General features: G+C 42.7%; 1 protein-coding gene across 4 annotated transcripts in view; it reads right to left on the bottom strand.

Moving 5' to 3' along the window:
• The window catches only part of CEP70 (centrosomal protein 70), a 55,030-nt gene extending 33,346 nt beyond the window's left edge, over positions 1-21,684 (bottom strand). The window contains exons 1-7 of one of the 4 annotated variants that reach the window (XM_059663822.1): positions 21,553-21,684; positions 19,494-19,577; positions 12,310-12,398; positions 10,145-10,270; positions 1,536-1,626; positions 1,285-1,408; positions 677-857 (exon numbers count right to left, since the gene is read on the bottom strand). In XM_059663822.1, coding sequence (XP_059519805.1) covers positions 677-857; positions 1,285-1,408; positions 1,536-1,626; positions 10,145-10,159 — 411 coding nt within the window. In that variant the 5' untranslated portion in view covers positions 10,160-10,270; positions 12,310-12,398; positions 19,494-19,577; positions 21,553-21,684. Of the gene's footprint in view, positions 1-676; positions 858-1,284; positions 1,409-1,535; positions 1,627-10,144; positions 10,271-11,383; positions 11,461-12,309; positions 12,399-19,493; positions 19,578-21,552 lie in introns of those variants that run through there. The other 3 variants (XM_059663823.1, XM_059663825.1, XM_059663826.1) reach the window with 3 other exon arrangements.
• Between the last annotated feature and the right edge of the window lie 1,513 nt (positions 21,685-23,197).

The raw sequence follows: 23,197 nt of genomic DNA, 5'->3' as shown, positions 1-23,197 counted from the left end.
GTTGGGGTGCATGCAGGAGGCAACCAATAGATGTGTCTCTCTCACCTCAATGTTTCTCTCTTTCTGTCTCTCCCTCTCCCTTCCATTCTTTCTAAAAATCAATGGAAAAGCATCCTCAGTGAGGATTAACAAAAAAAAAAGAAAAAGAAAAAGAAAGAAGGCAAGGTGAGAAGCAGCAAACCCAAGAGAGAAGCAGGGGATAAGTGAAGGTGACTTGGACCAGAGTGGAGACTAAAAGAAGAAAGTTTTGGAGAGGAAATACAGGAACTCAGTTTTAGACATGTGAAGTTCTAGATGCCTATCAGTGATGTCAAGTGGGTAGTGGGAAATGAGTCAGGAAGTAAGGGAAGAGGTTTGGACTGTAGATTTAAATTAGGTGCTAAGAAAGACTGAGCATCACCAAGGGAGTTAGAGTATATAGGGAAGAAAAAAGGACTAAGGAATTACTACTAGGGAATCCCAACATTGAGAGGTTAGGGAGATAAGAAGAATCAGCAGTGGGGTTAGAGGGAAACCGAAGGAGAAAATATTCTAGAAACAAGGGAAGAATCTCAAGAAGAAACAGTAATAGGCCAAGTAAGGTAAAGACCATTGAATTAAGCAACATGGAAGTCACCTGTAACCTTGGTGAGCTGTTTTATACTACTATTATGTAAGGAAATATATAACTCAGTACCTGTAAAGCTTTATGCTCCTTCTGAAGATCTTTCATTTTATTCTGCTGCTGGCAAACTCTATTTATGGATTCATCCTCCAATTCACCAATTTTAGATTTCACACCCTCCATTATTTCTTCCAAGTCATTAGCTCGTTGTTCCTGATCTACTGCTCGGCATTTTTCTAGTTGAAGTTCTTTTCTAATGATAGACACACAAGTCCTTCCTTAGTAATAAACATAAATCACATCAACAAATCTACTCATCTAATAACATAATGAATTTCTAAAATTTCTTTGCTAAGCTATCACCAAAAGATTACCTATTAAAAATATTTATATTTGTGCCCTATCTGGTTTGGCTCAGTGGATAGAACATCGGCCTGCGGACTAAAGAGTCCTGGGTTCAATTCCAGTGAAGGGCACATGCCCGGGTTGCAGGCTCAATCCCCTGTGGGGGATGTGCAGGAGGCAGCCAATCAAGGATTCTCTCTCATCATTGATATTTCTATCTCTCTCTCCCTTCCTCTCTGATATCAATAAAAATATATTTTAAAAATATATATTTGTATTTGCATCCACCTAGATACAAAAAATTCAAGAGAGGTCCCCCTACCCCATTTTCTTACTTAAGCTGCTGATTAGTTTCTATGAGCTCCTGGATCACATTCTGTTGACGCGCTGTTTCTTCCATCAACGTTTGCAAGTTCTGTCTCATCCTTTGTGATGACCGTTTGTCAAAAACGATGAGATCTATATTTTTTTAAAAATCGAATACAAATAGTAAAAATAAAGGTAAGGCAAAAAATTTTTAAGAAAAAAATATTGTAAAGGAAAAAACAGCTTTTTACCATCGGGGGCAAGAATAGGATCTGGTTACCTTTAAGATCTGTTCTTTTGATTAGAACTAAAGGTTTTAAGCCATGCGTCATCAACAGCACATTTATGCTCTCCCATTCTGCTTCTTCCTGCTACAATCACAAAGGAGAGAAAAGGATCAAGTTTATAAGTGAAAAAATACCTTCTTGTACATAATTTCCTTCATTTTCAGAATAACAGAACTTTTTCTCCAAAAAATTTTAATATTAAGTTTTGTGTACATACAATAATTAAAATTAAAACAAAACAACTAAAAAACACCTTGTAATTGCAGTGAATCAAACAGACCTTGGGTTTTTCATTTAATTGAACCAGATCAGGGCCCACTCAAAAGAAACAACTGCAAACTGAGTTACATTAATTGAATAGTAAAGAGAAGGTGAGTCACTTGGAAATAAGTGTCATTTTAACAATGATTAAGGACACACACACACAATAAAACCATATCTGAATGGTTGGAGCCAATAATTTAAATAGATCATATCCATTATATAAGAAACTAACTATAAAAAGGAGTCTGTCCATTCAGGTAACCGATTTGAGTAGAGTCATTCTGAGTGATTCTCTCTCTCTCTTTTTTTTTTTTTTTGGTTTTTGTTTTTGTTTTTCTGAGTGATTCTAAGTATGTCATTATGCCATAAAGCTGAGAGGGGAACTCTAACTCTCTAGATTAAGTGAATAAAAATATAATGGGGCCCTGGTTGGTTTGGCTCAGTGGATGGAGTGTTGGCCTGCAGACTGAAGGATCCTGGGTTCAATTCCAGTCAAGGGCGCTTGCCCCAGTTGCGGGCTTGATCCCCAGTGAGGGCATGCGTGAGGCAGCCGATCTACGATTCTCTCTCATCACTGATGTTTCCGTCTCTCTCTCTCCCTCTCCCTTCCTCTCTGAAATCAATAAAAAAATAAAATAAAAAACGTAACAATGGGAAGAAAAATGAAATAAGGACATAAAAGATGGATCAGGCCTGGCAGACGTGGCTCACTAGTTGAGCGTCGACCTATGAACCAACAGGTCATGATTCGATTCGCAGTCAGGGCACGTGCCTGGGTTGCAGGCTCATTTCCCAGTGAGCAGCTGACCGGTGATTCTCTCTCATCATTGATGTTTCTATCTCTCTCTCCCTCTCCCTTCCTCTCTGAAATCAATAAAAATATATTTTAAAAAAGATGGATCGGAATAATAGAGATAATTTTTTAATGACACATTTAAATCCCTGATATTAACATAGTTTTATAATGGGCTTTTAATGTTACGTACAATAATCAATTTTGAAATCACTGTGTGAGGTGCTTTGCATGCTCTTTAAGGTATTAAAGAATATTTGTGGAAAACCAAGATGGCGGCATAGGTAAAAACCGGAAATTTCTGCCTCCCACAACAACTTTAAAAATACAACGAAAAGACAAAACGGACATCATCCAGAACTACAGGAAGGCTGGCTGAGTGGAAATTCTACAACTAGAAGGAAAAAGAAAAGCACACGTAGACTCAGAGGAGGTGTGGCAGAGGTACGGAGACTCCAGCGCACGCGGAAAGGGGCGGCACCTGAGGACGCAGCTGTCTTTTTGAATCGGGAGGGAGTCACAAGCTCCCGACTGCTCTGAACTCCGGTCCCGGGAAGTCTCTGGGGACCTAGGACTCATAAGGAGAGAAACTGGACTGTCTGGCAGCAGGCAGAACTTGGAACTTGAGGGCGGCTTTCCCTCAGAGGTGCTTGCAGCAATTATCGGGACACTGAGACTCGCGGGCCCCTTAGGGCAGGGCTGAGGATCAGCCATAGCTGCTTGCTCCTTGATTCCGAGACCCCGCCCCACCCAGGCTGCGGCAGAGGCTTTTGCATATGAATGCCCTGGCCCTTTGCAACCTGAAAATTACCTAACAAATTGCAGCTGGGCCAGACAGACCCAGAACTTCCAAGAGAAGGCCCAAGGCCCCACATCAGCTTGCATTGCTTCACAGTTGGGCCTCATCTGGGCACCTCCAAACTCCAAAAAAGGAAGGGGAATCTGCAGTTCTCTTCGTAGCTCCTGCTGAGTAACCTCAGGAAGAGGCTAAATTAGCACCTCCTTAGATCCAAGAGCCAGTGTACCCAGTGGTCAGAGTGGGACCATCCAGATTACAACTCCTCAGATCCATAAGGGACACACTCAGGGGGCAGACTCAGTGAGCACCAAAGCCCCACTGAAGCAAGTCTTGCCCCAGAAGGGTGTCTTCAGCACAGAAGTCCTCCCACTGCAGACACAGCTGATTCTCACTGCCAATTGGCCTGGAGGTCAATTCCTCCCAGTGATACCAACAGCAATCAATGCATAACTACAACAAGACTGTGCACAAAGCCCACAAGGGGGTGCACCAAGAGTGTCCACCTCAGGTAACTGGGGAGGCTGAGCCACTGGGCCCTATAGGACACCTAGCACACAAACCCACGCTATCAACACAGGGAAGCAAAAAAATGCGGAGACAAAGAAACAGGTCACAAATGACAGAAATGGAGGAAAGCAAACGACTGGATATAGAGTTCAAGGCCACGTTTATAAGGTTTTTCAAGAATTTTATGGAAACCGCCAATAAATTTAGTGAGACCCTGGAGGATATGAAAAAAGACCAACTAGAAATTAAGCATACACTGACTGAAATAAAGAATAATATACAGAGATCCAACAGCAGACAAGAGGATCCCAAGAATCAAGTCAAAGATTTGAAATACGAAGAAACAAAATATACCCAACTGAAAAAGAAAAAAGGAAAAAAAATCCAAAAATATGAAGATAGTGTAAGGAGCCTCTGGGACAACTTCAAGCATACCAACATCAGAATTATAGGGGTACCAGAAGAAGAGATAGGGCAAGATATTGAAACCTATTTGAAGAAATAATGACAGAAAACTTCCCCTACCTGGTGAAAGAAATAGACTTACAAGTCCAGGAAGTGCAGAGAACCCCAAACAAAAAGAATCCAAAGAGGACCACACCAAGACACATCATAATTAAAATGCCAAGGGCTAAAGACAAAGAGAGAATCTTAAAAGCAGCAAGAGAAAGACAGACAGTTACCTACAAGGGAGTACCCATACGACTGTCAGCTGATTTCTCAACAGAAACCATGCAGGCCAGAAGCGAGTGGCAAGAAATATTCAAAGTGATGAACAGCAAGAACCTACAACCAAGATTACTTTATCCAGCAAAGCTATCATTCAGAATTGAAGGTCAGATAAGAAAAAGCTAAAGGAGTTCATCACCACCAAACCAGCATTATATGAAATGCTGAAAGGTATTCTTTAAGAAGAGGAAGAAGAAAAAGGAACTCTTACCATTTGCCACAGCATGGATGGAACTGGAGAGCATTGTGCTAAGTGAAATAAGCCAGTCAGAGAAGGATAAACACCACATGATCTCACTCATTTGTGGAATATAATGAACACCATAAACTGACTGATCCAGAGACGGAGAGGCATTGATTGGACTGTCAGGCCTTGGAGGGTAGGGGTAAGGGGGAAAGATCAACCAAAGGACTTATATGCAAGCATATAGGCCTAACCAATGGACACGGACAACAGGGGGGTGAGGGCATGAGCGGGGGTGGGGGTAGGGGGGTAACGTGGGGATAAGGACACATATGTAATATCTTAATCAATAAAAAATATATTTTAAAAAAATAAAGAATATTTGTAAAAAGCCAATTTGAGTGACTTTTCAATGTTTAAATGCTTGAAAAAATATAATTTATACAATAAATACATTTTTATTACTGGTACTAGGGGCCCAGTGCACGAAATTCGTGCACTGGGTGTGGGGGCGGGGGGGGAGTGTCCCTCAGCCCAGCCTGCCCCCTCTCACATACTGGGAACTCTCAGGCGTTGACCCCCATCACCCTCCAATCGCAGGATCGGCCCCTTGCCCAGGCCTGACGCCTCTGACAGAGGCGTCAGGCCTGGGCAGGGGACCCTCATTTCCCCCCATCACTGGTTCTGCCCCCAGCCCAGGCCTGATGCCTCTGGCCTAGGCGTCTGGCCCGGGCAGCGGGGACCCGCAGTGGCAGCGGGGGGCGCCGCGATCACACGGGCTCCGCCCCTGCCCCTGCAGGATGCCTCTGGCTGAGGCGTTCGGCCTGGGCAGCGGGGACCCACAGCTGCAGCGGCCCCGCGATCGTGGGCTCCGCTTTAGGCCCAGGCAAGGGGCCCCTAGCTCCTGGGACTGCCAGCTTAGACCGTGCCCAGCTCCCATCGCTGGCTCCACCCCTACTTCCTGCTATCACTGGCCAGGGTGGAAAAGGCGCCTGATTCTCCGATCATGGCTGGGGGGCAGGGCAAAGGCGGCCCCCCAGCTCTTAGCTCCCCCCTGGGTTTCCGATCACTGTCAGTGGCAGGGGGCTTCTTCCTGCTTTCCCTTTCACCTCCCTGCATTGTGCCTACATATGCAAATTAACCACCATCTTGTTGGCAGTTAACTGCCAATCTTAGTTGGCAGTTAATTTGCATATAGCCCTGATTAGCCAATGAAAAGGGTATCGTCGTACGCCAATTACCATTTTTCTCTTTTATTAGTATAGATAGTACATAAATACTGTAATAGCTTAAAGGTTAATAATTTAGACAGCATAAAATGGACACATATGTAATACCCTTTGTAATACTTTAATAAAAAATAATAATAATAATGATAATAATTTAGACAGACAAAGTACAAATAAAAGCATTACTCTTCACATCCAAATGCTCCTCTGACATTAAAGATTTTATCAAGACAAAAAAGGAACAAATTACCCTAATGACTCTTTGACAGCATTATGACCCACAGCACCAAATAAATCTTTCCTTTTGATTGCTGACTTTCTTTCCCTTCTTTATCTTTTCTACACTTCTCCTCCTTCCCCAAACCTTTCCTCTTATTTATGCTTAGGTCTTCTGGTCACAAAAATTAATGACACAGAACTAGAATTATTACTGATAGCCTGGCTGGGTAGCTCAGTTGGTTACAGTGTTGTTCTGATAAGCTCCCCGGTCAGGGTATATACAAGAAGCAACCAATAGCCCTAGCCGGTTTAGCTCAGTGGATAGAGCATCAGCCTGTGGACTGAAGGGTCCTGGGTTCGATTCCAGCCCAGGTCACATGCCCGGGTTGTGCGCTCTATCCCCAGTTGGGGGCATGAAGGAGGCAGCCAATCAATGATTCTCTCTCATCATTGATGTTTCTATCTCTTTCTCCCTTTCCCTCTCTCTCTGAAATCAATAAAATTTTTAAAAAAGCAACCAATAAATGCATAAATAAGTGGAACAACAAATTTATGTTTCTGTCCCACCCCCCTCTCAAATCAGTAAATAAAAAAAAGTATTACTGATATCTGTTTTAGTAGCCAAAAGCTCTGTGTGGATATCTCAGTGGAGGTCTAGCTAGTATGACTCATAATGACAAAATGCTTTGTAAATAATAATGTCATGAATTTTGAATGATCAAGTTGCTCCTTATCTTTTCAATTGATTTTTTTTTTAAGAGTGAGAAAGAGAGAGAGAGAGAGAGAGAGAAACATTCATCGGTTGCTTCCTGCATGCACCCCAACAGGGGATCAAACCTGCAACCTGGTATGTTCCCTGACCAGGAATTGAATCTGCAATCTTTGGTGTATGGGACAACACTCCAACCAAGTGAGTTACACTGGCCAGGGCCTCTAATACCTTTTAAGAGAAAGAATAACATTAACTGTTTGCAAATTCTGAAAAGAGCTAAGAATAGCATTTTCCAAAGTTATGTGCTGCAGAACACTTTATACTTGAGTCTCCTTTTAGAGACTGATATCTTAGAGTAATGAAATCATGTAATAGTCTTTAACCTGGCATTTCCCAAAATTATCCTAACTAATAATCGAGAAACATGGTAATTGACTGTATGATCTCACTCATTTATGGATAATAAAGACCATTATAAACTGATGAACAAAAATAGATACAGAGGCAGAGCAACATCGAACAGACTGTCAAACTACAGTGGGAAGGCCGGGGAGGGTTTGGGGGTGGGGGGTGGGGTAAGAGATCAACCGAATGACTTGTATGCATGCATATAAGCATAACCAATGGACATAAGCCACAGGGGGGTAGGGGAAGCCAGGGGAATGTCAAGGGGGGGCGGGCGGGAAGGAGACATATGTAATACTCTTTGTAATACTTTAAGCAATAAAAAAAAAAAAAAGAAATCATGTAATAGTTTTTAACCTGGCATTTCCCAAAATTATCCTAATAATAGACAAACATGGTAATTGACCGTACCTTCGCTATGCCTACCATTGGCTAATCAGCATAATATGCAAATTAACCACCAACCAAGATGGCGGCTAATTTGCATACTGCAGGCAGGGCAGGCCAGCACAAGCTGCCATCCGGGCCCCCATGTGCCACCTAAGCCCCACCGACAGCCGGGACCCCCGTGTGGGGCCCTGGGCTGCGGGGCTTGGGGGCACAATCAGCCCGAGGAAGCCCTATTCTTGCAGGAATCTTCCTGCAACGGGCTTCTAGTCCTAGATAATAAAAGGCTGATATGCAAACCAACCGAACGGTGGAACAACCGGTCGCTATGACGCATAATGACTACCAGGGGGCAAATGCTCAATGCAAGAGCTGCCCCCTGGTGGTCAGTGCACTCCCACAGGGGGAACGCCACTCTGCCAGAAGCTGGGCTCATGGCTGGTGAGCACAGAGGCAGTGGTGGGAGCCTCTCTCACCTCCGCAGCAGTGCTGGTAGGAACCTTTTGAGCTCGGCGTGTCAGCATTTTGAAAAACCCTAACTTAACTCTGGTGCCATGTCACATATAGAAATTTTTTGATATTTGCAACCATAGTAAAACAAAGATGTATATTTTTAATATTTATTTTATATATTTAAACTAGGGGCCCGGTGCACGAAATTCGTGCACTGGGTGTGTGTGTGGGGGGGAGTGTCCCTCAGCCCAGCCTGCCCCCTCCCACATACTGGGAGCCCTCAGGCATTGACCCCCATCACCCTCCGATCACAGGATCGGCCCCTTGCCCAGGCCTGACGCCTCTGACAGAGGTGACAGGCCTGGGCAGGGGACCCTCATTTCCCCCCATCACTGGTTCTGCCCCCGGACCAGGCCTGATGCCTCTGGCCCAGGCATCAGGCCTGGGCAGGGGACCCCCAGACCCCTCCGATTGCTGGCTCTGCCCCTTGCCCAGGCCTGATGCCTCAGCCAGAGGCATAGACCCCCATCACCCTCTGATCACCTGATCGGCCCCTTGCCCAGGCCTGACGCCTCCGCCAGAGGTGTCAGGCTTGGACAGGGGACCCCCATCTCCCCCCGATCACTGGCTCTGGCCCCCGCCCAGGCCTGAGGCCTCTGGCCCAGGAATCATGCCTGGGCAGGGGACCCCCATCTCCCTCTGATCGCTTGCTCCACCCCCCGCCCAAGCCTGACGCCTCTGACCCAGGCTTCAGGCCTGGGCAAGGGGATCATCATATCCCCCCAATCCCCGGCTCAGCCCCCGCCCAGGCCTGATGCCTCGGCCAGAGGAGTTGACCCTCATCACCCTCCGATCACCAATCACCGGATCGGCCCCTTGACCAGGCCTGAGGCCTGTCCAGCCCGGGCAGTGGGGACCCGCAGCTGCAGCGGCCCCGCGATCGTGGGCTCCGCTTTAGGCCCAGGCAAGGGACCCCTAGCTCCCGGGACTGCCAGCTTCGACCGTGTCCAACTCCCATCGCTGGCTCCACCCCTACTTCCTGCTATCACTGGCCAGGGCAGCAAAGGCACCTGATTCTCAGATCATGGCTGGGGGGCAGGGCAAAGGCGGCCCCAGGGCCGCCTTTGCCCTGCCCCCCTGCTCTTAGCTCCCCGCTGGGTTTCCGATCACTGTCAGTGGCAGGGGGCTTCTTCCTGCTTTCCCTTTCACCTCCCTGCATTGTGCCTACATATGCAAATTAACCGCCATCTTGTTGGCAGTTAACTGCCAATCTTAGTTGGCAGTTAACTGCCAATCATAGTTGGCAGTTAATTTGCATATAGCCCTGATTAGCCAATGAAAAGGGCAGCTCGTACGCCAATTACCATTTTTCTCTTTTATTAGTGTTGATGCCATTTAACAAAGAAAAATCAACCAAAAAAATGAGTTCATGTGTCACCTCTGACATGTGTGTCATAGGTTCGCCATCACTGGCTTAGGCCCACTATCAGTCAGATATCCCCCAAGGGTTCCTGGAGGGCGCAGGCCGAGCTGAGGAACTCCCCGCCCCCCCCCCCACCCCCACACACACGCACACGCTACAGTGCACAAATTTCTTGCACTGGGCCTCTAGTTTTACTAAATAAAAGAATCTTTTTACTTTATTTTTCAATTACAGTTTACATTTAATATTATTTTGTATCAGTTTCAGGTGTACCGCATAGTGGTTAGATCATCATATACTTTACAAAGTGTTCACCCAATATTTCCAGTACCCACTTGGCACCATACATAGTTATTACAATATTATTGACTATACTCCCTATGCTGTACACCTGAAATCTTTTAAATTAAGAATTTAAGATTTTTCACATTTGTAGATGTAGTATTATTTGCCACCACATACTCTGAAAAACACTGGTTTCAAATATTTCCCATTTACCTGTTTTTCAGTCATGAGTCTGTTTGATGATTTACTGGACTGCTGGACTTGAGGGGCTGCTGGAGATAGAGTTTTCCTTTGCAGAACCAAAGAAGTAGAGACTGGCAGTGAAAAATTTTGATTTGCCTAAATTAAAACAGAAAAAAGTGCAAGAGGTGTTAAATGAAATTATACTTAAAAGAACCACTACTCTTGAGCAATTTAAGCCATTCCTGTGTCAAAACTTTTGTTACTTCTTAGAAAGCTAATTTAAAGAATGATTAGAATAAACCCTATCTTACAATGTTCTCATCTAGTCTAGATATAAAACAATATGGGGTTTTACACACATACCAGCACAAAGAAAAATATTTTTGTTTTAACTGGATATGAAAAGCACATGATGCTAATAAACTGTTATCTTTTAGAAGCTGCTTTTCAAAAAAACTGAAAGAATTGTGCCTGACCCAAAAGTTACGGGCCAGTCTAACAATTCACTGGACTGACTCCAAGGATGAATGGAATGCCACTTTCTTAGGTGGACTTTATTTCTAAGTAAATCAGAGGTTAGCAACAAAGGATTCTGTTTGACAGGCACACACCAAAGTTTATATTCAGTCTAACCTACCATCACTTGCTCTCATTATCTAAGACTGTACCATTCTATAGAAAAAAAATTCTTTGGGTTGTTTGATATATAGGTATAATTCCTCCCCTCCAGAGGCACAATCCCACATATTCATTAGCATCATGGAATTTTAGAACTTGAGAGGACCTTGAAAATTGTTTAATACGAAATCTCTAGCTGTTCATAGCTGGCAGAAAAGAGTGTAGGGAGAGCTGTACCAATACATCAGGTACCAGAGCCATCTGAGGCCCAGAGATGTGCAATAATTTTCCAGGACTGACTAGGGGTAGGCCTCCTTCCTGCCAGTTCAATGTTTCATCCAAAGCACCCTTCTTGCTTCAGATAGTGAAATCCAACTAAACAATTTATTGGTCACTAATAATTTATTTTTAGCTAAACCTAGTAACATATTACAGTTTCTCAAATGCTGCCATTTTTGCAGTTTCACATCAGTCCTTTCTCCCTTTAAACTCTGGTCTCTTTCAATAACTCAATCACCTACTACATTAAACCCTTCTGCCTTTATTTTAAATAAAGATCCTTTTGACCCTAACTGGTTTGGCTCAGTGGAGAGAGCGTCGGCCTGAGGACTGAAGGGTCCCAGAGGTTTGGTTACGGTCAAGGGCATGTACCTTGGTTGCAGGCACATCCCCAGTTAGGGGGTGTGCAGGAGGCAGCTGGTCGATGTTTCTAACTCTCAATCCCTCTCCCTTCCGCTCTGTAAAAAATCAATAAAATATATATTTTTTTTAATAAAAAGATCCTTTTAAAAAATGTCAGCCAACTTCAGTTACTAGCTTTTTAACTTTTCATTCGAGAAATTTTTTTAAAACTACACAAAAGTAGAGAAAGACTACAATGAACTCATGTAGTCATCAATCCAGCTCCAATAACATTCTTCTATTCTTGTTACATTTCTTCCTTACCCACTTATATTTCGGTATACATGTTTAACAAATATAGACCCATTATCACACCCAATAAAAATAACAGTAATTCTTTACTATTACCTAACATCTAATCCATGTTCAACTTCCCCAAATATCTTGTGATTTTTTTCAAAATTCCATATATAGCACACACGTTTCTTTTAATTTTTAAGTCCCAGTCTCCTTTTTAATATGGTATTTGTTAAAGAAATAGGCCATTTGTCTTCAGAGTTACCCGCATTTCAGATTTAGCTTATTGCATTCTCATCATTTAACATATTTATCCATCTCCTATATTTCTTGTAAACTGGTTATATCTAGAAGCTTTATTAAATTTCAGTTCAGTATTTTATGGCAAGAATAATTCAGAGGTAGTGCTTTGTTCTTCCTACTGCATCACCATTAGTAATCAGCCAAAGTTTAAAGTGGGAAGAATACACCATGTAAACCAGACATAAGGTTAGTAGACATCAATGTAAGAGAATCTCCCAAAAAGCATGGAGCCACATATTCTAACAGTCTTCCAACATCCACCCTGGACCTCTCTCTAATCTTCAAAATGCCATCTCCCTCCATGTTCAAGACCTAGGAGTTCAATCTCTTCTTCACTTAGTTAACTCATACTTGACCTTCTGATGTCAGCTCAAATTTCCTTCTTCAGGGAAATCTCCCCTGATTCCATGACTAGATCAGGTTCTCGTTATATGCTCTTGTAGCACTATAAAGAATAAAGTATAGAGGTTTAGAGTTCAGAGACAAATGGCCTGAGTGACTACCAGCTTAACCATTTATTAAACTGTGTGACATGGACAAACTAATTAACATCTTTGATCCTTGATACCTTCATTTGTAAAAGAGTAATAATAATATCTACACCTCAGAGGTTGAATTACGTCAGACAACATGTAGAAAGTATTTAATACAAGTGTGTGACACATAGAAATGTATAGATAATTGGTAGTTGTTATATACAAGTATGCTGAACAAAATGGAACTTACCTAAGCATACAATCATATTATCTTAGACCTTTTTCTACAAATTACTCAGCTGTTATAAGTTGTTTTACATAATATGTCTAGGTAAAACTAAATTCCAGGACATTAGTAGTCTTATTTTTTTTTTGGTAATAGTCAAATAGGCAATCTGCCTCTAAGAAAGCCAAATAAAACTTTTTTTTTTCTTAAAAGCACTGAAGAACTAACAAGATAATGAGGAATTACCAGGACAAAAAAAAAAAATTACTAAAATGAGAACACAGTTTTTCCCTGAAGGCATTTGCAAATCCAAAGAAAAAACTGTGAGAATGAGTGATAAAAAGCAAAGTCAACTACCATCAACAAATGACAAGTGCTGGCCAGGATGTGGAGAAAAGAGAACCCTAATACAATGCTGGTGGGAATGCAGACTGGTGCAGCCACTGTGGAAAACAGTATGGCTCAGCTGGGTGTAGCTCATTGGTTGAGCATCAGCAAGGAACCAAGAGGCCAATGACTCGATTCCCAGTCAGGGCACTGTCCGGGTTGCAGGCTCGATCCCCTGTGGTGGGTGTGCAGGCGGCAGCTGATCGATGATATTTCTCTCTCATCGATGTTTTTATCTCTCTATCCCTCTCCTTTCCTCTCTGAAAAGTCAATAAAAACATATTTAAAAAAAAAAACAAACACAGTATGGAGTTTCCTCAAAAAATTAAAAATAGAACTGCCATTTGACCCAATAGTCCAACTTCTAGGAAGATATCCTAAGAATCCCAAAAAACCAATCAGATAGAATATATGCACCCCTATGTTCATAGCAGCACAATTTACAATAGCTAAGCTCTGGAAACAGCCCAAGTGCCCATCACCAGACGAGTAGATAAAAAAGCTATGGTACATTTATACCATGGAAAAAAAACTATGGTACATTTATACCATGGAATACTATGCAGCAGTAAAAAAAAAACAAACCCAAAAAGAATCTCTTACCCTTTGAGACAGCATGGAGAGACCTAGAAAGCATTATGCTAAGTGAAATAAGTCAGTCAGAGAAAGACAAGTATCACATGATCTCACTCATATGTGGAATCTAATGAACAGAATAAACTGATGAACAAAATAGATCCAGAGACACAGAAGCATGGAACAGACTGACGAATCTCAGAAGAACTTATATGACCCATGAACACAGGCAATAGTGTGGTAAAGGTATAGAATGGGTGTGGAGGGGGGGGAAAGGAGGGGACACCTGTAATACTTTCAAATATAAAGATAATTTTTTTTTAAATAAGTAAATATATAATACATTTTTTTAAAAAGAGCAAAGCCACCCTATTTAAAATTGCTACCTGGAAGTGCTACAACTCTCAGGAGAAAGGTGAGCAAGAAGTAAACCATCTAGGCCATGAACTGAAACCTGGCTTCCACTTCTCTATTTCATTCCAATATCTCAACAAGGTCCCAAATTAATAGTGCCTCCAAATAACAATAGTGCTGGCAGAGCAAATGAAATCCTTGGAAAAAGGCCTCAAATTATTCCCACAGCCCTAACCGGTTTGACTCAGTGGATAGAGCGTCGACCTGCGGACTGAAAGGTCCCAGGTTCGATTCCAGTCAAGGGTATGTACCTTGGTTGCAGGCACATCCCCAGTGGGAGGTGTGCAGGAGGCAGCTGATCGATGTTTCTCTCCCATCGATGTTTCTAACTCTCTATCCCTCTCCCTTCCTCTCTGTAAAAAATCAATAAAATATATATTTTTAAAAATTATTCCCACAAAAACAGTTTCAAGTACAATATCCAGAAAACAGCCAAAGATAACCAAGACATATAGGAAACAAGACATAAGGGGAAGGGAACCAATAGTCAAACGAAACTAACCCACAAAGAAAGACTTCTAATATTGTAATTGTTAGGCACAGACCATAAAATAACTACGCTGACAATGTTCATAAAAATAAAAACTTGAAACTTCTGGCAGAGAACTAAAACTGAAAAGAGATAAAACACATTTGAAAAAGAATGAAAACTTAAGAACAAAAAAGTTACAGTAACTGAAATTAAGATCTTAAATCACATGCTTTAGAGTAGATTAGAAAGAACAGAAGAGAAAATTTAATTAACTAGATGGAAAGTTTGAAGAGACTACCACCTTTTTAGTTCTCTATGCTGCATTCAGGAAAACACAGAAGACATTCAACTTCAAATGAAGGAACACTAGCACATCCAAGAAAGAGGGAAAAAATGGAGCAGCAACAGCATTTGGAGATAAAACTAAGAAGCTGTGAGAGCCAATAAAATAAAAGTCCACAGATTCTAGAAGCTCAACATAATCTTGCATCAGGATAGAAAAAAAAATCACTCCTAGACATATATTAAAGTATTAAAAAAATCTCAAAAGCAATTAGAGAAAAAAAGACTATCATTAAAGGAGTGACAGAACATCAGTTAACTGTTTAGCAGTAACAATGGAAACTAAGAGTAGACTAATATCATAAATGTGCTGGGGGGAAAAATAATTGCCAATCTAAAATTCTAAACCCAGTGAAAATATCCATTAATAATAAAGACAAAGGATATTTTCAAACAAAACAAATAGGACAAATCTGCTCTATAAAAAATCCTAAAGATGCTTCATGCAGAAGATTCCTTGATAGAAAGAAAGAGCTGTAGAAAGGAATAAAGATCAAGGAGCCCAGCTGGTGTGGCTCATGGGTTGAGCACGACCTATGAACCAGGAGGTCATGGCTTGATTCCCAGTCAGGGCACATACCTGGCTTGTGGGCTCAATTCCCAGTGTGGGACATGCAGGAGGCAGCCAATTAATGATTCTCTCTCATCATTGATGTTTCTATCTCTGTTACCCTCTCTGAAATCAATAAAAATATTTTTGAAAAGAAATAAAGAATAAAGCCCAGAAACAAACCCACAAATATAAGATAAAGGTGAGAAAGTGATTCAGCAGAGAAAGGATAGTCTTTTTAAAAATAGTGCAACTGGACATCTATGTGCCAAAAAATAGACTTTGATTCATACCTCACACCATAAACAAAAATTTACTCAAAATGAATCATAGACATAACTCTAAAAACCTAAAAATACAAAGTGCCTAGAAAAAAAGCATAGAAAACCTTTCTGACCTTGGAATAGGCAAAAATTTCTTAACTATATCATCAAAAGCGTGATCCATAAACAAATCTGGCTTCATAAAAATGAGAACTGGCCCTGACCGGTTTGGCTCAGTGGATAGAGTGTCAGCTTGAGGACTCAGGGATCCCAGGTTCGATTCCAGTCAAGGGCATGTACATTGGTTGTGGGCACATCCCCACTGGTGGCGTGTGCAGGAGGCAGCTGATCGATGTTTCTCTCTCATCGATGTTTCTAGCTCTCTATCACTCTCCCTTCCTCTCTGTGAAAAATCAATAAAATACATATTTTAAAAAAAAAATGAGAACTGGCCCTGGCTGGTTTGGCTCAGTGGATAGAACATCAGCCCACATGATTATAGCAACTGCTTCAGAAAAAAATCATTCAACTAAATCCAATACCCTTTTTTGATAAAAACTCTCAGCAAAAAGAGAATAGAAGGATCATACACAATAAAAGCCATAAATGACAAAACGATAGCCAACATCATACTCAATGGGCAAAAACTAAAACCATTTCCCCTAACAACAGGAACAAGACAGGGATGCCCACTTTCACCACTCTTGTTTAACAGTACTGAAAGTCTTAGCCATAACAATCAGACAAGTGGAAGAATATACCGTGTTCATGAATTAGTAGAATCAACATCATTAAAATGTCCATACGACCCAAAGCAATCTACAGATTCAAAGCAATCCCTAGTAAAATACAAATGTCATATTTCACAGATCTAGAACAAGCACTCCAAAAATTTATATGGAACCAAAAAAGACCCCGAATGGCCACAGCAATCTTGAGAAAGAAGAACAAAGTTGGAGATACCAAGTTATACTACAAAGACACTGTACTCAAAACAGCCTGGTACTGGCACAAGAACAGGTATATAGATCAATGGAACAGAACAGAGAACCCAGAAATCGACCACTATGCTCAAAATAATATTTGAGACTATGCTCAATTAATATTTGACATGGAGTAAGGACAGTCTCTTCAGTAAATGGGGTTGGGAAAATTGGGCAATGCATAAAATGAAACTAGACCACCAACTTACACCATACACAAGAATAATGCCAAAATGGATAAAAGACTTAAATGTAAGACATGAAACCATAAAAATCTTAGAAACCATAGGCAGCAAAATCTCAGACATCTCAGTAATATGTTTACCAATACATCTCCAAGAGCAAAGAAAACTGAGAAAACAAAACAAAAAATGGGACTACATCAAAAAAAAAAGCTTCTGCACAGCAAAAGAAACCATCAACAAAATAGCAATATTATTTACTACAATGTTATTTATAAAAAAAATAAAAGCAAACTAGATATTCATCAATTAGGAACTGGTAAATAAATTCTGGTAACATACAATGTACCAGGATAGACAAATGAAATATTATGTAGATGTAAATATAAACAATAATGCTCTTCATGTACTGGTTATGAATTATCTCAAAGACATATTTGTATATTAAAAATCAAGTAGAGGACAATTCATAATTTTCACTGGGAAAAGTATAAATGCACTCAATTTCTTGTTTATGCATAAATGCTTTCCTAAGAAGAAATACAATAAACAAAAAATATTTGTTGACTTTAGGGAAGGACCAGAATTATTAAAGTTAAGTGAATATGTTCAATATATATACATTTAAATAGGAAAATTCAACTTTGTGAATGTCTAACAGTATCAATATTTACATTAAAATGTAAATTCAATAATATCTAAAATGAAAAAAAAGGAAATAAAGAACCAATTTATAATCTTGAAAACTGGTAAATGGTAGGAATCAAGAATAAATGCTGCCTTTCCTGAAGGAATTATACTGCTGCCTATTTAAATAATAGATAAGGGACTAGTATTCCAACCAATAAGTGAAAAAGATATGATAGAAATACCACTATTTTGCAACCTTCGGTGAATAGATATATAGGCATCGAGTAGCACCAGCTGCTGAGATCAGGAAGAGAGAAACAAGGACACATTATGCACTTCCTATGGTCTTGCCAACCACCATTTAGACAACTGCCAAGGGGATGACTAAGTCTGATCCAGTCTGCAACCCAACTACTAATGTGCAGGAACTACCCAAGGCAGATGAACATATGAACTAGACCTGATTATACAATCAGCAAAATCCAGACTGTAAAATACACAGGTCAATTGACTCAGGTTCTTTATCAGAAAACAAAATTGTAAAAAAAAAGAAAGGAACAGAGAAAAACTACAAATTAAACATTTTTTAAAATGTTTAATGGGCCCTTACTGGTTTGGCTCAGTGGATAGAGCGTCGGTCTGCAGACTCAAGGGTCCCAGGTTCGATTCCGGTCAAGGGCATGTACCTTGGTTGCGGGCACATCCCCAGTGGGGGGTGTGCAGGAGGCAGCTGATCGATGTTTCTCTCTCATCGATGTTTCTAACTCTCTATCCCTCTCCCTTCCTCTCTGTAAAAAATCAATAAAATATATTTTTAAAAAATGTTTAATGGGCAAAACTACATAATATCTAGGAATATGCATTTATGAAAAAAATGTTTTTTAAAACACAAGGAAGCAATTACTATAAAAGTAAGAATGGCTACTAATGGAAGTAGCTGTGCTTGGGATGGGCCAACAGAGCAGTTGTGGCATGGCTAGTACTGTTCTACACCCTGACCTACATGGTACTGTCTTTTAATAATTCATTAAGCTATGCATCTGGAATGTGTGTTCTACTTGATTTCATAATAAAACTCATTTTACTATTTAAAAAATTTATTAAGTAATAATAAAAGTCAAGGAAATACCAAAAGAAAACCTGGTATAATTTTATAGCCAAACTGCCTGCGTTTGAATTGTGGATTCTGCCACACAGCCAGGAAAAGTACTAATCTCTCTGTGCCTCATTTCTTTATCATGAAGTGAGAATAGTAAGTGTTTAGCTCATAGGGTAGTTGTGAAGATTAGGGGAGTTAATATACAGGCACACCTCAAGAGATATTGCAGGTTTGGCTCCAGACCACCACAATAAAGCAAGTCATACAAATTTTTTGGTTTCCCAGCATATATAAAAGTTATGCTTACACTATATTAAATGTGCAAATGCATTATGTCTAAAAAAATATACATACCTTAATTTAAAATACATTATTGCTAAAAAATACTAACCATCATCTGAGCCTTCAGAGAGTTGTAATCTTTTTGCTGATAAAGGACCTTATTTTCAATTTGTAAAAAATACAATATCTGTGAAGTGCAGAAAGATTAAGTGCAATAAAAAAAAGTTTTGCCTGTAGAAAGGAAACAGATCAGTGCCTGGCACATAGCAGGACAGAAGTGGTGATTAGAGTTAGTGGGTGATCAGCTGTGTTAACTTAGATATTTAACCTCTCTGGGCTTCAATTTCCTTAACTGAATTTAAAATATCTACCTGATAGGATTATCAGGAGGTCAAAAGGAAATATATGTATTATACCCAGTATGGTAGTCAATAAACAATAGATTTGCCCTGGCCTGTGTGCTCAGTGATTAGAGCATCAGCCCCTACACTGGGTTCGATTCCCAATCAATGGCACATACCTGGGTTTTTGGTTGGTTCCCTGGCCTAAAAGCAATGGGAAAATATCCTCCGTTGAGGATTAAAACAAAACAAAACACACCAATAGATTCTTTCCATGGTCTCCCAACATCCAGAGAGTCATGTCACATTAGGCGTACCTCAGTCACAGCACATTCCTCCTGCACTTTTTATCTGGTCATTCAAGTTGATTTCGAATCTCACGTTTGAAACTGGATCTTCATCTAGGTTTCAAAAAAATAAAGAGGCCAAAATCTTAAAATGTCCGACCTCCTAGTAGGAATGGTCTTATGTTATACTCCCAGAGCAGGAATTCATGGTACTGGTAACCACTAAACTGAGGCTGAACAACTGAAGTCATCCGCTAATGGCCTCCGATGCTCACCACCCCTTCTTAGCTTTCCTCTCCCTGCTGGGGTCCAAATCTATCTTTCATCAATTCTGACTCCTGGCTTCACAGGTAGTATGTTCTCATTTGCAAGGATACTAAAAAGAAGCATGCTCAGAGATAAATACCACTGAACATAAAAGGCAAAGGCATCAATTCCCCCTGTAACCAAATGCTCCTTTTTAGAGATCATACGGTGAAATTAATGTCAATAGTTTGCAGCGGCCCTTCCCTACTCCAGCTGTGCCAGGAAGAGCTGCAGGAAGAGACCTGGGCCTTTCTGATACCTCACCTCAAGGAAGACTTTGGGCACAGGGTTGCAGGGTAGGAGCTGGTTCGTCTGTGGCACAGAAAGCCAAGTGCAAAACACAGCTGTATTTTCTGGCTCTGTCCCGGTTTCCCCAGAGCCCTTTGGTGACTTACCCGTGACAGGCCTGAAACGCCTGCAACGTGCACCGCACCGTACATTAAAATGTAAATATTTTTCACCATTTGGGGGTGAGAGGGTGGGGGAGAAGCTGGAAATAACCCTGGCGAGTCACTGTTCTTTCTCAGGTGGGTCGCGTTAAAATCTGGGATTAGCTTTCTCAAAAGCATGCCCTTCACATTATTGCCATAAATGGAACACGCACTGTTTCAAAGTCTCTACTGTCTATCGAATGCAAAAGCTCTATTCCAAAAAACACGCCAACACGCTGTTTAATAACGTTCCTGAAAAGAACGGAATCTACCACAAATAAGGCCATGGAGTTAGGACTGGGTATCATCTCAGTCCAACCATCCTGCCCCAGGAGAGGTTACATACATAAGGGGCCCCAACACACCTCCTCCCCCTCCCCCTTTGAAGCCCAAGCTGAGGCCAAACCCCAGTGGGGCCCCCTGCCCCCCAAAGTGGAGCTGGGGAGGCCCGGGCCCTCTTGGCAACACGGAAAGTAAAACAGCAGCAGCAGCTGGGTGATGCCTGCGCGGCGTTTAACACAATATATTACAGCCTGGAAACAAGTGGCGGCAGAAACCCTTTCCGGTTGGTCTCTCCGCCTCCGAGGTTTCCACCTCACGGATTTCCTTCACGGAATCCTACTAGACGCCCCCCAAAAGTCCGATGCGCCCCGAGTCGGGACAGAGCATGGAGAACGCGGAGAAGAGGACACCTACCTCCTCCCCCCTCGCACACACGGCCCCCGGCTTCGCCCCGAGCGCCCACCAGCCACGCACCCCCCTCAGCCTCCCGACGACCTACAATGCACCCGAGCCCAGCGGGCGCGGGCATCACTCAACGCCGCGGTTGTCAGCCGGTGTGCCGCGGCACCGCTGACACGTGCAGCCCGTTTACGCGGGGCACCGACCTCTGTTCCCTTCCACTGCCCAACACAACAACAGCACCCGGGGTGAATGAGTCAAAATTTTACCTTTTTTTGTTTTATTATATCAGCAAAAAATACATGTTTTTTGGTGTGCCGCAGAATTTTCGTTATTAGTTGATGTGCCCTGAGAGGGAAGGGGTGGGAAGTCGCTGCTCTAAGATTTATACGTATCGCCCCCCCTTGGCCTCCTCAACCACCGCGCCGGGCAAGAGGGACCAGCTGTGCTCGGTAAACGCAGAAATCGCGGCGCCGAGACGCCGAAGATCACAAAGCGGGGGAGGGACCCGGGTTCCTCGGGGACCCGATCCAACACACGACTGAGATTTTCAATCGGCGCGAACCAGTCCCCACAACAAGCGTCAGTTTGCCCACTCGCAGGGCCCAAAGGAAGCCGATTCTGGGGGTGCTGCGGCCGCCGCCTCCGCGAACCCCGAGTGCCGCACTCACCTTCCGCGGCCGGCCGTCTCCCACCAGCAGCGCGCCCAGCTGGGCCGGCTCCGCTGCCTGGGGCCCCGCCTCTGCGACCGTTACGGCGCCGCGGGAGGCCGACCAATCGAGCCCGAGCGCGTCGAGGTGTCTCCTTCCGCTCCGCTTCCGGACGCCCGCGAGCGATTTCTCGGGGCGCGCGGGGGAGGCTGGAACCGCCCCGCGCCCTCTGGTTGGCTCCGCTGCTGGGGGCGGGGCTTACATCAAAAGAGTTGTAAGCTCGGGCGCCGCGTTGCCATCTGCGCCTGCGCGCTTCCTCCGCACTTGTCATTCGCTCTTGGCTCGCAGGTGTTTTACCTCCTCCCGCAGTGGTTCTCAACCTTGGCTGCACATTAGAATCACCGGGGAATCTTCCTAAAATCCTGATTTCTGGGCCTCATCCTCCGGAAATTCTGTTTATTTGCTATGGGGTGGGGCCACAACATTAGTAACAAAGAAACAGAATTTCTGGAGGATGAGGCCCAGGAATCAGGATTTTAAAAAGATTCCCGGGTGATTCTAATGTGCAGCCAAGGTTGAGAACCCCTGACCTACCGGGAGCTCTACTTTGCCCGGGCGACTTACTGGTAAGAAACACACATTTAAGGCTATCGGTGAAAGGGAGGCCCGGGGCACGTGGCCGCCACAGACTGCCCGCCCGACACCCACACCAGCCCTCGCTGCGAGTTCTTGCTGCAGGACCCATCAGCTGTTCTCTATGTTCCAGACCTGGCTGAGCACTGCGGCGCCTGGCATTTGGAGGACCCTAAAAGCGTTTGTTGGTGACATTTTACCCTCCCATTCGTCATTTTCCAAATCTCCACAAAACGTCAGGACCTCCGTTGGGCTCCAGAGGTGCAGAGGTGGCTGACTGGAGATACTCAACGTCTAGTTAAGGAGAATGGGTATGCACTCTGAAATTAAGAGACATTGTGATCTGATCAGAGAAGGGCTGTGACGGGCGCAGGAGGGACAGAGAAGGAGGCTTACCTAAGTCAGTCACTGAAGTCTTCCTAAACCAGTGGTCCTCAACCCTGGCTGCACATTAGAACTAACCCGGGAGCCTTGAAACCCTTGTTGCTCAGGCCTCAGACCAATTAAATCAGAATCTCCAGGGTGGGACCCAGGTGTCCATGGTTTGGAAAGCTCCCCAAGTGGTTCTAATGTGCAACCATACTAGAGAATGGCCAACCTGGAGAAATACTTAAGAATGATTCTGAATGATGAGTAAGAATTCCCCAGCAATACAGGGAAGAAAGGTTAGAGAAAACTTCATGTGCACATTAATAACTCAAAAGCACATTACAATGCCTATTTCACAAGTGCTTAGCAAACCTTACCGTTTTGTTGTTTTTTTTGTTTTGTTTTGTTTTTGTAATTAAGCCCGGCTGGGTCCCTTCTGTGCAGCTCACATCTGCCCTCCCTAAAAAACCTAATGCCCCAAACATGTACAAATATTGTGGGACTTACTGAGGGCTTCCTGAGAAAGTTGAAGAATGTGTTACATCACTAGAGAGGCTGAGGAGGAAAGCCTCAGGAAGTATGCTAAGAAGCTGGGACTTTATCTTGGAGTAATAGGGAACTAGACAAGTTTTCAAAAGAGGCATGAAATGGAAAGTTGTTGTTT

Source organism: Myotis daubentonii, chromosome 14, assembly GCF_963259705.1.
Source record: "Myotis daubentonii chromosome 14, mMyoDau2.1, whole genome shotgun sequence".
NCBI classification, from domain to species: domain Eukaryota; kingdom Metazoa; phylum Chordata; class Mammalia; order Chiroptera; family Vespertilionidae; genus Myotis; species Myotis daubentonii.
The sequence above is the reverse complement of the archived record's forward strand: the minus strand, read 5'-3'. Positions and strand labels throughout refer to the sequence as shown.